The following is a 13,702-nucleotide window of genomic DNA, read 5'->3' as shown; positions in this document are numbered from 1 at the left end:
AGTTCCAGAGTTGGTAGTTTAGGGGTGTTAAAGAAAATGAGCCTTTCCAGTCCCCCAGGGAAAGAAGGGGTGAGAGGACTAGAATATCACTAGACCCTTGGTGAAGCCTGGGCTGCGGCCACGCATGGCCTAGCTCTCTACCAAGGCAAAGTGCTGGTTTTCCTTGTCATGATCCTGGCCTTGCTCCCATGCTTGTCCTCCAGTTCTCAGAAGGCGTCCAGTTCCCAGAATGGCTCCTTCTTTTAGCTCCCTAACATTTTCACTCAGTGGGGAAGGCCGCTACCCACAAAAGGCAGTATGCAAGGCGGAGGTTGTCCAGGAGAGGGAAGAAGAGTACAGGCCTCGCCCCTCTGTGCTGACTTCTTAGGACTAGCTTCCCCCTCTCCCTTTACCTGTCGGGCGCCAGAGTCCCAGGGGAGTTGTCATCCTGCAGGACGGTGAGGGGAGATCTCCTAGTACCTTGCCCTTGGTTTCCGTCTATTGCACTTAGAACCTAGGGAGGGTAAAGGGTTAAAGCAAGGAACCAAAATTAGGGGCTTACAGTTTATTCCTCCTAAGCTATCCCAGAACATGATCCCAATTTCTCTTCCTTATACCTTGCCTTGAGATTCTGTACCTGAAGATCGGGGCGTCTCAGGATCTCTCATGGACTTGCTGAGTCCTGGCTGGCCATAAGGGTTTCTGAGGGCTGTCCTGTTTCTTCCTCGGAAAATACCTGCTTGGAGGGAAGCTCAGCCTGGCTCCCATGTGGCAACTGGTCCTCAAGGGAAAACTGGGTGCCCAGAGGCAAGTCCAACTCAGAAGATGAAGGTGTCTCTAGGGGCAGAATAGGCTCTGGGGGAAGATTTGATTTGGGGCCTTTGGTTTCAAATACTTCACTCAGCTGTTTCACCAGTGGGCTCGGGAGCTCTAGAGGGGAGAGTGAAGTGAGACAGTGACCCCCTGATGCAAATTGTTCAGCAAAGAGAAAAAATATAGGAGCCTTAGGATTCATGCCCTGGTGGGTGAGAAATTGAGAAGAGGAAAATCAAGGTGAGAGGGAGAAAATGTTGAGAAAAGAGTGAGCAGGAGGATGGAGGCCCCTTTAAGCCCTGAGGGTGTGGCCTCATTGACCCCCCCCCCCCGCCCCCCCCCCAAGGATGGTAGCGACAGCCTCATCAGAATTCTCTGGGCGCAACACTTACCTCCGCTGGTCTTCATAGGTGTCCGTGAAATGCCAAGGGTAGGAGAGCGGGATCTGAGTCCTGAGCCTGATTAGGGCCCTCCAGCTGCTCCCCTGCTGGTAGGTTTGGCTGTGGAGAGCTCTCCACCTGTCAGGATCAACGGCTCTTAAAGTCTGGGCCCTACTTCTTCTTCCTCCCAGGCCTCCCGCCTCAGGCAGATGTTCCAAGCAGAAATTGCCAAGTCCCCCAGGCATTCAGGAGAGTGTAGAAAGTAAGGCCTCAAAGTAGAGGTGGGGAGTGGGGGCTCTCGCAGAATCAGGTTAAGCAGACGCCAAAGAATTCGGGCAGTTTTTCTACCTACCCCCCACGCGGCCCAGAGTACCTGGATGGGAGGCGCAGGATGCCGGCACTAGGTGAACGCGGGTCCGCCACTCGAGCCAGGTGCTTGTTGTGCGGCGGAGGCCGCGCAGGAGTGACTGGTACGCTCTTGGCTGAGCCCATCTCAACAGGGAGGAAGAAAGGGGGCAGAGCCCGGCCCGGGGTGAGGAGGGGGGTGCCTGTGAGAAGTGACTCACTCCCGGCCCTTACCGCGACCATGTCCGACCTCGAACTCCAGACCACCCAATCCTCCCAGAGCCCAGTTAAGGAACCTCTTGGCCACTGGACTAGAAACCTCTGTGGGGGGCAATGACTGGTGCAGCTAACAAGGCGGCTCATTCCAGGACTGCCGGGGCCGCAACTTACTAATTTATTCAAATCACTTACCGTACCCCAACCCACTTTTGCTACACAGCAGCTCGAGCCTCACTCCCGAAGCTGAGTTTCAAACCTCCCGCCACGCCCCCCGCCGTGGCCCTATTGGCTGAGCCGACACAGGCTCCTATAGGCCTACTATGGAGACCCGCCTCCAGTGAAAGAAACCATTGGGCTAAGAGGATGTCCATCATGGAAACCCTAGGGAAGCACGGCTTCCGCTGCCCGGGGGTTGACGCTTTCGTCAAAGGGGAATTTTGCTCCTCCCAGGCTGCAAGTTGTCCATAGTGAGATTTTAGGGAGTGCCGGATCTGCTTTTGAGCATTTCATTTTCAAAACCAAATAATTTTATTTAAAAAATAGAATGGATTACTATGCTAACATGTACAGAGGAGGAGAAGATTTTTAAGGCGAGAGAAATGGAATCCTTACTGTTAACGGCGCCAGTCATTCAACTCGACCCTCTCAAACTCCCGCCTCGAATAGCCGTCTTTCAAATAACACCAAGAATGACTCCCCCGAGGACAAGTCTCAGGAAAGGCTGAGATTGGTTTAAACAATTATCAACTTCTGCTCTTCAACAGAAGGCACACGAAGGGACTATAGGGTTCTCAGATTGCGGGCAGCGAAAACCCAGGGTACACCTCGTTGCTCTACTAGCGCTCTTCTCCCGGAAGAGTGGGATTGGTTCTTTCAGCCACGCTTTGGAGGCGCTTTTCTTGGGTTTAGTCAAGCGTAAGACAAGGGGCGGAGCACTAGAGCGCTCGTTAGGTGCATGCGCTTCAGGGAAGACGCGCGAGAATGGCAGTTGGACCGAGCCTGCGTACTAGTGCTCCGCCCCTTGTCTTACGCTTGACTAAACCCAATGAAAAGCGCCTCCAAAGCTATCGATGGCTGAAAGAACCAATCCCACTCTTCCAGGGAAGAGCGCTAGGAGAGCAACGAGGTGTACCCTGGAGTTTTCGCTGCCCGCAATCTGAGACCCCTATAGTCCCTTCGTGTGCCTTCTATTGAAGAGCAGAAGTTGATAATTGTTTAAACCAATCTCAGACACTTTCCTGGAGACTTGTCCTCGGAAAATAGAAGAGCAATTCTTGGTATTTGAAAGACGGCTATTCAATGAGGCGGAGTTTGAGAGGGTTAGAGTTGAATGACTGATAACGCCGTTAACCAGTAAGGATTACCATTTCTCTCGCCTTAAAAATCTTCATAACTCTACCTCCGTCTGTACATGTTAGCATAGTAATCCATTCTATTTTTTAAAAATAAAATTATTTGGTTTTGAAAATGAAGATCTCAAAAGCGAAGATCGGCACTCCCTAAAATCTCACTATGGACAACTTGCAGCCTGAGAGGAGCAAAATTCCCCTTTGACGAAAGAAGCGTCAACCCCGGGCAACGGAAGCCGTGGCCCATTGACCCCAGGGTTTCCATGATAGACATCCTCTTAGCCCAATGGTTTCTTTCACTGGAGGCGGGTCTCCATAGTAGGCCTATAGGAGCCTGTGTCGGCTCAGCCAATAGGGCCACGGCAGGGGGCGTGGCGGGAGGTTTGAAACTCAGCTTCGGGAGTAGAGGCTCGAGCTGCTGTGTAGCAAGAAGTGGAGTTGGGGTACGGTAAGTGATTTGAATAAATTAGTAAATTAGCGGCCCCGGCAGTCCTGGAATGAGCCGCCTTGTTAGCTGCACCAGTCATTGCCCCCCACAGAGGTTTCTAGTCCAGTGGCCAAGAGGTTCCTTAACTGGGCTCTGGGAGGATTGGGTGGTCTGGAGTTCGAGGTCGGACATGGTCGCGGTAAGGGCCGAGAATTGAGTCACTTCTCACAGGCACCCCCTCCTCACCCCGGGCCGGGCTCTGCCCCACTTTCTTCCTCCCTGTTGAGATGGGCTCAGCCAAGAGCGTACCAGTCACTCCTGCGCGGCCTCCGCCGCACAACAAGCACCTGGCTCGAGTGGCGGACCCGCGTTCACCTAGTGCCGGCATCCTGCGCACTCCCATCCAGGTACTCTGGGCCGCGTAGGGGGTAGGTAGAAAAACTGCCCGAATTCTTTGGCGTCTGCTTAACCTGATTCTGCGAGAGCCCCCACTCCCCACCTCTACTTTGAGGCCTTACTTTCTACACTCTCCTGAATGCCTGGGGGACTTGGCAATTTCTGCTTGGAACATCTGCCTGAGGCAGGAGACCTGGGAGGGAAGAAGAAGTAGGGCCCAGACTTTAAGAGCCGTTGATCCTGACAGGTGGAGAGCTCTCCACAGCCAAACCTACCAGCAGGGGAGCAGCTGGAGGGCCCTAATCAGGCTCAGGACTCAGATCCCCGCTCTCCTACCCTTGGCATTTCACGGACACCTATGAAGACCAGCGGAGGTAAGTGTTGCGCCCAGAGAATTCTGATGAGGCTGTCAGCTACCATCCTTGGGGGGGGGGGGGGGGGGGGGGGTCAATGAGGCCACACCCTCAGGGCTTAAAGGGGCCTCCATCCTCCTGCTCACTCTTTTCTCAACATTTTACTCCCTCTCACCTTGATTTTCCTCTTCTCAATTTCTCACCCACCAGGGCATGAATCCTAAGGCTCCTATATTTTTTCTCTTTGCTGAACAATTTGCATCAGGGGGTCACTGTCTCACTTCACTCTCCCCTCTAGAGCTCCCGAGCCCACTGGTGAAACAGCTGAGTGAAGTATTTGAAACCAAAGGCCCCAAATCAAATCTTCCCCCAGAGCCTATTCTGCCCCTAGAGACACCTTCATCTTCTGAGTTGGACTTGCCTCTGGGCACCCAGTTTTCCCTTGAGGACCAGTTGCCACATGGGAGCCAGGCTGAGCTTCCCTCCAAGCAGGTATTTTCCGAGGAAGAAACAGGACAGCCCTCAGAAACCCTTATGGCCAGCCAGGACTCAGACAAGTCCATGAGAGATCCTGAGACGCCCCGATCTTCAGGTACAGAATCTCAAGGCAAGGTATAAGGAAGAGAAATTGGGATCATGTTCTGGGATAGCTTAGGAGGAATAAACTGTAAGCCCCTAATTTTGGTTCCTTGCTTTAACCCTTTACCCTCCCTAGGTTCTAAGTGCAATAGACGGAAACCAAAGGGCAAGGTACTAGGGAGATCTCCCCTCACCGTCCTGCAGGATGACAACTCCCCTGGGACTCTGACGCCACGACAGGTAAAGGGAGAGGGGGAGAGCTAGTCCTAAGAAGTCAGCACAGAGGGGGCGAGGCCTGTACTCTATCTTCCCTCTCCTGGACAACCTCCAGCAACTTGCATACTGCCTTTTGTAGGGTAAGCGGCCTTCCCCACTGAGTGAAAATGTTAGGGAGCTAAAAGAAGGAGCCATTCTGGGAACTGGACGCCTTCTGAGAACTGGAGGACAAGCATGGGAGCAAGGCCAGGATCATGACAAGGAAAACCAGCACTTTGCCTTGGTAGAGAGCTAGGCCATGCGTGGCCGCAGCCCAGGCTTCACCAAGGGTCTAGTGATATTCTAGTCCTCTCACCCCTTCTTTCCCTGGGGGACTGGAAAGGCTCATTTTCTTTAACACCCCTAAACTACCAACTCTGGAACTGAGAGATATCTTGGACTTTCTTTGTGTGTTATGCGTTTCTTGTATATTAAAGGAAGTGATTTTAAATGGTGTTATGAAGTGTTACACCTAAACCTGGCCCTAGGTCGTCTTTCTGTAGAAAGGCAGCCTGGGGAGCTTGTGTTCCCTGGCCTGAGTGCCCCTTGCACTGATATCTCCAAATCTCTTCACGCACCTCCCTTAAATCCTGGTGTTCCCCAGGGCTCTGTTCTTGGCTCTTTCCTCTCACTCTTCCTAGGTGTTCACCTCTACAGATTAGCTACTGCCTACCTATATTCTGATAATTTCCAGGTCTCTTTATCTAACACAGACCTTTATCCGTCTTCCCCATAGGCACTTCAAAGTCAGTTTGTCCAAAGTTGAATTTGTGATCTTCCCCTTAAAGGCTGTTTCTCTTCCCCTCTTCTTTATCACTGTAAATAACAGCATTATCCACCCAAATGCAAACCTTGGCCATCATTTTGAACCTCTCTTAATATCCCATATCCTAGCACTTGGTCACTAAATCCTGCTGATTCTATATCTTTCATCTCTTTCCTATGCCTTCCCCTGTCCCCTCTTGTCCTATTGCTCTTGCATTTCTTGCCACCTGCTTCCTTCCTGTTTCCTTCATTCCCTCCTGTCTCCCCTCCCTCCATTTCATCAGCCTACATTGCTGCTAGGGTCATCTTTCTGAGAAGCTATCTGATCACATTACTACTTCGCTAAAAATTTTCCAGTGGTTCCCCACTGCCTTTTATCATCCGGTTCCTTCTCAGCATAATCCTACTATACAAACACACACGTACGCCCCATAGGCAGGCTGTGGTGAACTGCTGTGCACGTGCTCCCAGCCACCTGCTGGATGCCTTCTCTCCTGACCCACGTCAGGCCTTCCCCACCATACTTGGGCTTCTGTCTCCACCCTACTTTCTGCCACAAGCTTGCTGGTACCCAACCTTTATCACTTGTACCTGCGATACTTTATTACTTAAGTGGGAACTGAATCTTTTTGGAACAGAAGCAGGGTGGAAGCCAAACATCACAGATATACCAGGATGCTGTACTTTATTGCAGGTGCTTTGCAGAGAGAGGGGGGAAAAAAAGGTAGAAAAAGGAAAAAGCATGAAGCAAAAGGGGGCTGGGACCCTGGTGGTGCCAGACCATAGTCACCAGTTGCGCACCCTGTGCCACACAGGTCTGGACAAAGGCAGTAGCTCTGAGGGAGGAATCCTAGCGCCTGGAGCCTCACACTGGGAACCTGCTGAGCCTAAGGGCTGGGGAGGGGTCAGTTGTCCTTGTTCACTAAGGGAGAAACTGTCAAGACTATGGAGAAGGGAGGCCTTGGGAGGAAATGGGGCAGTTCTCTGCTGATCCCTGTTGCTGCCTCCCAAAGGCACACTCCCTGTGTTCCCCACTGTCCTCAAAGGAGAAAGCTGAGTGGGAATGGCAGCTGGGGTGCAGAAGAGAAAGCCTTAAAGGAACCTTAAAGAAATTGGGCAGGGGAAGGGACAGCTGAGTATCTTCATGGTCTTCTACCTCCCCTCTCCAGCCTCCTCAGTTCCAGATTTTGAGGAAGCTGTCCCAGGAGCCAGTGGCCACTGCCATCCCATCAGCTGTGACCCCTAGGCAGCTGACCCTATTGTCGTGGCCAGAGAGGATGCCTAAGGAGAAGGGAGAGGAGACAGCGTGTCTCCACATGCTCCTTTAGAAGGGCGCGTGTGTGCACACACAGGAATCCTAGGTTAGGTAGGCTGGGCTCTGACTTCAGCCCCGCCCCCCCCCCCCCCCATGGAGATTGGAGGACAGAAAGAGGATTATCCCTAAACGGTAGGGTTTTTCTGGAGCCCAGTGTCTGTCAAGAACCTGGGGTGGGGAATGGGCCGAGAGGGATGGGGGAAGGTTGGAAGTAGTGTGCTGTGAGAAGAACCAGGGGTATCTTGATGGGCACTGGAAAATGGGGAAAGTAACCCTGTCTTGCTGTTTCTTTGTTTCAAACAAAGAGGCTGAGGCCCAGAGAGAAGTGACTTGCCCAAGGGCACTCAGAAAGTAAGCCCCAGAATTAGGATTTGGATCCTGACTCTCTGGCAAGTGTTATTTTCATTCAGCTCCTGACCTCTCATGAGGAGAAGCCACACTCTGATTGAACTGTAGACCAGGCTGGTCCTAGATAAGCCCCTAGCTTGGGGTCAGGACCCTGAAGTCATTCTAGGTCTTGATTCTGCTCATTGCATAGTTCCCTGAGACTGACCTTTCCTTCCATGGATAGCCCTGAAACCCAGGCCTGACTAGACATTCAGGTCCTCAGGTCTGGAGATCACCTGAAGGAGCTCCTTTGGCAGGGAGCAGCCATGGCATTGGGTGATGGAGAAGGGCCCCTTAGAGCAACTTTTCTTTCAGAGAAGATGATCCTACATTGGGAACCAAAGGGGGGCTGGATTCCAGGGGTAGAACCCAGAGTTATCTAGTAATTAGGGAATAGCAGTAAGAGGTTCCCAACAAGGGGAGCTAGATGGAGGGTACTTCCAGGTAGGGCAGCAGCCGGGGAGGGGGAGCTGGGCTGGCCCTTACCCACACGCTCGCCCTTCATGGAGTCCCAGACATTGCAGTTGAAGTCGTCGTAGCCTGCGAAGAGCAGGCGGCCACTGAGGGAGAAGGCCACAGATGTGATGCCGCAGATGATGCTCTCATGGGAATAGGCGGTCAGCTCCTGGTCTGCCCGCAGGTCAAACAGACGGCAGGAGGCGTCGTCCGAGCCTGTGCAGATGGCCTCTCCATTGGGGAAGAACTGAGGGCACAGGTGGCGAGGAGTCAGGACTCAGACCTGAGCAGCTGCTGCCTCTCCTGCCCTCTCCCTGACTCCTGCCCTGGTGGCTCCAGGGCAAGCACCTTCCCTCAGCCTCCCTGCCTGTCCCTTCCCTGGCCTGCAGTGAGAAAGGCCGCAGCATTGCTCTTCTTGTGCGCTGATGGCTCCCCTAAACCCTTCACTTGCTCCTCATGGCAGCGCTGCAGGCCGGCATTATTCCCAGGAAGCGGAGGGAGCGCCTGCAGCTTGCCCAGGGTCACATGGCTAGAAGGGCGGGAGGTTGCCTCTGACTCTTCCCACACAGTCAACTGGATCAGAGTGTAGGAACAGGGCCAAGTGCAAATGCATAGCCTGAACCTCATCATGAGGAAATGTCAGATCGACTCAAATAGAGGGAAAGTCTACAGAAAATTGGTATGTACTCTTTAAAGATGTCATTGTCATGAAAGACAAAAGGTAGAAGACAGTTCTCACTTAAAGGAAACTAAGATGTGGCAAGAAAATGCAATACATGTTCCTGGCAGGGGGAAAAGAACTGCCGTTACAGATATTTTGGAGATGATTGGTGAGACTATAGTATTGTGTCAATGTTAAATTCCCTGATTTTAAGAATTACACTGTGGCTATGTAAGAAAATGGCCTTGTGTTTAGGAAATACACACTGAAGTATTTAAGGGGTAAAGAGACATGATGTCTGCAACTTACTCTCAAGAAACCCAGGGAAAGCCATAACAACAAAATGTGTATCTACATCTAGGTGTATGTGTTTTCCTAGCTAACTAGCTATCAATCATCGGTCCATCCGACTATTCCCCCGGCCCTCCATCCCTTCCTCTACAGAGAGAGAATGGTAAAGCAAATGTGGTAACATGTTAACAGTGAGTATGGGTGCAGGGGGATGGGAGCTCTTTCTGTTACTCTCACAGCTTTGCTGTGAGGTGCAGTTATTTTAGACGGGAAAGTTAAAAAGCCAGGGGTAGGGAGCCCTGGGAGGGGGGAGGGGGTCCCAGGAGGTGGAGCACAGAGGGGCTCACGCAGATAGCGTTGATGTCCGACTCGTGGCCAGTGAAAGTCTGCCGGCAGGTCCCCTCCCGCACGTCCCAGAGCTTGGCGCTGGCATCACAAGCCCCCGAAACGAAGAGTTTGAAGTCAGGAGACACAGCCAGGCTCATGCAGTCCCCTGTGTGTCCCACAAACACAGTCTTCTGCTGCCCAGTCTCAATATCCCACAGAGCACTGCCAGGAGGAGGGGAGGCTGTCACAGGGAAAGGCCAGGACAGAAGTGCCGCCCCAGCCCAGCGCCCACAGTGTTCCGTCCTCACCACGTGGTGTCCCCTGAGCTGGTCACGATGTTGTTGTCATCCAGAAAGCGGCAGCAGGAGAGATAACCTGGGGGTGGTTAGGACAGGGTCCTGGCTTCAGAGCCACAACCCATCAAGCCCTGGGCTTCTCTGGACCCCTCGGGATGGGAAGCCAGGGTCTCTCACCTGTGTGAGCAGAGAGTTCCCGGCTGACCTTGACATTGCCCTCACGGGATTTGAGGCTGTAGATAGAGCACATATTGTCCAGCCCCCCACATGCCACAAAGTTCCCTGATGGGGCATAGGCACAGGTCATGACCCAGGAGGAGCGCAGAGGGATGGCATGTACCTGCAGGAGGTCAGGGTGAGCAGAGACAGGAGCTGGGCTGAGCTCCCAGGTGGAGAGGGCAGAGGAGGGCAGGCATAATGTCCCCAAGGAAAGGTGGGGTGATGGAGGGGCAGGAGGCAGGGCTGGTACCTTGTTGGTGGTGTAGGTGTCCCACACAATCAGCTTTCCGTCTTGAGAGGCACTCACTAGCAGCCTGGGGAGAGGGGACCTCACATCACACCCCGCGCCACCCAAGCTTCTCCTTCCTGCTTCCCCTCCCCTCTGGGCACACCTCAACCCTCACTTGGAGTCAGTGGCCCAGTGCATGGCATAAATCTTGGCTAGGTGTCCCCTTAACGTTCGCCTTGTCCGCATCTGGACTCGTCCTACGACTTCTAGGTCAGACACAAGCTGCAGAAAAGGGGGCGTTAGAAATCAAGGTGAGCAGGGTATGTGCCCAGATGTCAATGTCACAGCCACTGATCTGTACAAGTTTCTTTTTTCCTTCTTTTCAAAGAAAAAAAATTTTTATTTTAAAGAGGAGGGAAGGGAGGGAGAAAGAGAGGGAAACCTAGATTGGCTGCCTCTCACACACCCCCAACGAGGGACCTGCCATGCAACTCAGGCACGTGCCCTGACCATGGCATCGAACCAGCGACCCCTCATGTCACGGGCTGGCGCCCAGTGCACCGAGCCGCCCCGGCCAGTGCTGATCTGCTCAAGTGTCTGGCCTGTGCCAGGCTCTGCTTCAGGCCCCCGCCTTGAAGTAATAAGCCCCTGCAGTGGAGTGGCTTATGCTGATGTGAGAGACAGCCGGTGGCATGTTGCTAAGTGTTTAGCAGCCCTCACCAGTGCAGGGCGGGGAGGATGAAGGGAGGTAGGAGGGTAATTTCTATCCTGTAATTCTCCCACCGTGACCAATTTCAAGCTGCCAATGTGGAGTCACTGAACAAGGATTTAGGAAGATATGTACACATTTGACTGTTCCAAACCGCTAGGAACCTGCCCACGCACACCACACTGCAGCACAGCCAACTCTTTAACTGGGTATCCAGGGTATCACCATGGCCTTGAACTGTATCTCCTGAAATTTGTTGTCCTATGCCTCTTAAATTCTATCCAGCTTCTAGACTTAGTCTGGGGCTCCAGAGCCAAAAGACTTGATTTGCCATTTACCTGCTTTATTATCTTGGTCAAGTTACTTTACCTATCTGAGCCTGTCCTCATATATAAAATGTTTATAGCACCTACTATATGGGATTGTCATAAAAATTAAACAAAATTGCCCTGCCCAGGTAGCTCAGTTGTTTAGAGTATTGTCCTGATATGCCAAAGTTGCAGGTTCAATCCCCAGCCAGGGCACGCATAAGAATCAACCAATGAATGTGTATGTAAGTGACACAACAAATTGATGTCTCTCTCTCTCTTTTTCTCTCCCACCCCCATGCTGCCCCTTCTCTAAAAAAAAATCAATTTTTTAGAATAGTAGGTTTTAAAAAAAGAAAATGAAATGAAATTATGTATTTAAGTAATTTAGCCCAATGTCTGACTCATGGTAAGTGTTCAGTAAATGCTAACTCTTATTAAGATATTTAATCCTGCTCTGGCTGGTGTGGCCAGTTGATTGGAGCATCATCCTGCGCACTGAAAGGCTGAGGGTTCAATTCCTGGTCAGGGCACATGCCTAGGATGCAGGTTTGTTCCCCAGATAGGGTGCGTGCAAAAGGCAGCCAAGCAATGTCTCTCTCTCAGTCTCCCTGCCCTCACATAGGCCTTCTCTAAAAACAATGAAAGGATGTCCTTGGGTGAGAATTTAAAAAAAAAAAAAAGTTACGTTTAATCCTATCTAAGGTGCAACCTACTCTAGGAAGCACTATTCTTTTATGTGTCACTAAGAAAAAATGCTGCCAATTTTAATTGTAAGCCATCATCTGGTGTTGGATGCATCTTGATTTCAGAAATGTGAAAAAGTATGCATCTTAGAGTTGATAAAATACAGTATTAAACAACTAATTACTGGAGTCCATAAGGGCTTTGTGATTGACAAAGTACTACCCCTCTCTGCATCCTCAGCACCCTGCAAGGTGAGGGGCTGTAGTCACTCCTGTTTTATGGATGACAGTACGGACAGCATCTTGTCCTTAGCCTCCAATAGAGTCACTGGTCCACAGCAGATCTCACTGTTTGTTGAATGAATTAATTAATCTTATTCCTCATTCCAAGGACATATTGTACTCAAGCTTGGGCTGGTCAGGGAGCTCCCCTCCCCTCTCCTTCCCTCAGGCCCTGCCTCAAGGGGACAGAAGTCTCACCTCTGCCAGAGTAGTGTCAGCACAGGCTTTCCTGGCATCCTAGGGGGAGAGCAGAAGTCAGGGGAGGGAAGGGCAGAGTGGAGGGTGGGGGCTGCGTGGGTCTCTAAGGTAGGTGGGTTAGGGCTCTACAGTTTGGGGACATCTCAAGTATGAGATCCAGAAAGTCTCTGGTCACCCAAGTCAGGGGTCTCTAAGGTGTCACTCAAGAGTGAGTTCAGCCTCCTTCCCCACCCAGGCCACACTCCCTCATGTTCCTACTTCTGTTTTCTGGGATTTTCATTGGGACGTTTCTGGGTTTACCGCAATCTGCTTCTTGAGCTGTTCCGCTTCCTGCCGCAGCTGCTCCATCTCCCCCATGGCTGACAGGTTGAGGGGTAGCTCCGGCGCCTGCCAGGAACATGGTGTAAGTATAGGGGGAATCCCCACCAGGCCATGTTTCTGACCCTTACACCTCACACCTCACACCTCACACCTGACTCCTCATGAGGGCTGGAGCCCATTCCAAGAAATAGAGAAATGACCAGGTGGCCTACACCGCCTCCCCCACTAGCCTCTCCACGTGTAGAGTCCTCTGCAGTCAGCCCTAGCCATGCCCGAGCCCTCCCTGCAGCCCCCAGCCCCGGAGAGCAGAGCCAGGCCAGCTCCCTCTTACTTGGGCTCTGACTGGACCTCTCCCAGGTTTCCAGCTCCGGTTCCCAGCCACCTCCTCACTCCCTCAGCAGCGACGCCAGCCCGTCACCTGCCCCAGCTCTGCTGCCAGAGGAGCTGGCCTGGCCTGGCCCCGCTCTGGGGGGGGCACTGACAGAGAAGGGTAGGGCCAACAAGGACTACGTCAGGCAAATGAAATCAGCTGGCAGGGGTGGGGGAGAGGACAGGGAGAGAGGTGTGTGGCTTCCCGAGAGACTTGGGCCCAGCCTGGGGGAGGGGGAGGAGCAGGAATGCTGGGCTGTAGAGGAGCAGCCCCCCACAACAAGCTCTGGAGAGGAGGGGTAAAAGGGGTGCTTCCCTGATGGGTCTCTCAGGAGCATCGGGCCCCACAGGATTAGAGCAAAGCTGTGAGGATTAAAGGGGGAGGTTTGGGAGGACGCAAAGGAGCAGTCACCACCACAGCTCCAGCAGTCCCCCCCAGGCGTTGGCCCCCACCGGTGGTGCTGATCTTGGCAGTCAGGGCCTGCCTAGCAACCAGGCCAAGAGTCAGAATGTGAGGGTGAGAGATGGCCCATTGTCCATACCCAAAACTGTCTTCCTTACCCCAGGGTGGTGGGGGAAGAGGGTTCTAGAGACTACGGGGAGGGCCCAGAGGGAGGAGAGATTAGAGGGGACTGATCTGGATAATCCTTCTTCCCGACAAACCCCAACCAGCTGCCCCAGGACCTGATCCTGGGTCCGGGGTGGCGGGGGGAGGACGGGGGGTTCAAGAAGAGGGATGGACAGGCCTGCCCCTGCTCTGGGTGTAGAACGAATTGCTAGTGGAGGGC

The 13,702-nt window shown here is 52.7% G+C and overlaps 2 protein-coding genes and 1 pseudogene across 5 annotated transcripts; 1 reads left to right on the top strand and 2 right to left on the bottom strand.

Annotated features, from left to right (window-relative positions):
- Window positions 1–27: 27 nt before the first annotated feature.
- Window positions 28–1,664, bottom strand: LOC129071449 (cell division cycle-associated protein 3-like; annotated as a pseudogene).
- Window positions 1,665–3,778: 2,114 nt separating this feature from the next.
- On the top strand, window positions 3,779–5,453 carry CDCA3 (cell division cycle associated 3). 3 transcript variants are annotated; one of them, XM_054574762.1, is made up of 5 exons: window positions 3,779–3,919; window positions 4,156–4,282; window positions 4,560–4,853; window positions 4,977–5,080; window positions 5,196–5,453. In XM_054574762.1, exons 1-5 carry the CDS (start codon window positions 3,800–3,802, stop codon window positions 5,349–5,351), a joined length of 801 nt encoding a protein of 266 aa, XP_054430737.1. In that variant the 5' UTR covers window positions 3,779–3,799; the 3' UTR covers window positions 5,352–5,453. The 3 variants fall into 3 exon arrangements, with proteins under 3 accessions (XP_054430737.1, XP_054430736.1, XP_054430735.1); XM_054574761.1 differs by having other exon boundaries at window positions 3,800–3,919; window positions 4,635–4,853; XM_054574760.1 differs by having other exon boundaries at window positions 3,800–3,919; window positions 4,560–4,868.
- Window positions 5,454–7,034: 1,581 nt separating this feature from the next.
- GNB3 (G protein subunit beta 3) lies at window positions 7,035–12,581 on the bottom strand. 2 transcript variants are annotated; one of them, XM_054574758.1, is made up of 9 exons: window positions 12,525–12,581; window positions 12,225–12,263; window positions 10,217–10,323; window positions 10,063–10,126; window positions 9,771–9,933; window positions 9,606–9,672; window positions 9,318–9,519; window positions 8,049–8,265; window positions 7,035–7,141 (listed from the first exon to the last, which is right to left on the bottom strand). In XM_054574758.1, exons 1-9 carry the CDS (start codon window positions 12,579–12,581, stop codon window positions 7,035–7,037), a joined length of 1,023 nt encoding a protein of 340 aa, XP_054430733.1. The 2 variants fall into 2 exon arrangements, with proteins under 2 accessions (XP_054430733.1, XP_054430734.1); XM_054574759.1 differs by having other exon boundaries at window positions 9,609–9,672.
- Between the last annotated feature and the right edge of the window lie 1,121 nt (window positions 12,582–13,702).

This window comes from Pteronotus mesoamericanus, unplaced genomic scaffold (genome assembly GCF_021234165.1).
Source record: "Pteronotus mesoamericanus isolate MK-2021 breed Mesoamerican mustached bat unplaced genomic scaffold, CSHL_Meso_final contig_263, whole genome shotgun sequence".
NCBI classification, from domain to species: Eukaryota; Metazoa; Chordata; class Mammalia; order Chiroptera; family Mormoopidae; genus Pteronotus; species Pteronotus mesoamericanus.
Note: the sequence above shows the minus strand (reverse complement) of the source record. Positions and strands in the feature narration are given on the sequence as shown.

Excerpts from the sequence above, each read along its gene's own strand:
- GNB3 (XM_054574758.1), bottom strand. The coding sequence starts at position 12,581 with ATGGGGGAGATGGAGCAGCTGCGGCAGGAAGCGGAACAGCTCAAGAAG. Across the intron at positions 12,264-12,524 it reads AGCTCAAGAAGCAGATTGCG|GATGCCAGGAAAGCCTGTGC; the intron begins GTAAACCCAGAA and ends CTCTCCCCCTAG. Across the intron at positions 9,520-9,605 it reads AGCTCAGGGGACACCACGTG|TGCTCTGTGGGATATTGAGA; the intron begins GTGAGGACGGAA and ends TCCTCCTGGCAG.
- CDCA3 (XM_054574760.1), top strand. The coding sequence starts at position 3,800 with ATGGGCTCAGCCAAGAGCGTACCAGTCACTCCTGCGCGGCCTCCGCCG. Across the intron at positions 4,869-4,976 it reads TTCAGGTACAGAATCTCAAG|GTTCTAAGTGCAATAGACGG; the intron begins GCAAGGTATAAG and ends TACCCTCCCTAG. Across the intron at positions 5,081-5,195 it reads GGACTCTGACGCCACGACAG|GGTAAGCGGCCTTCCCCACT; the intron begins GTAAAGGGAGAG and ends TGCCTTTTGTAG.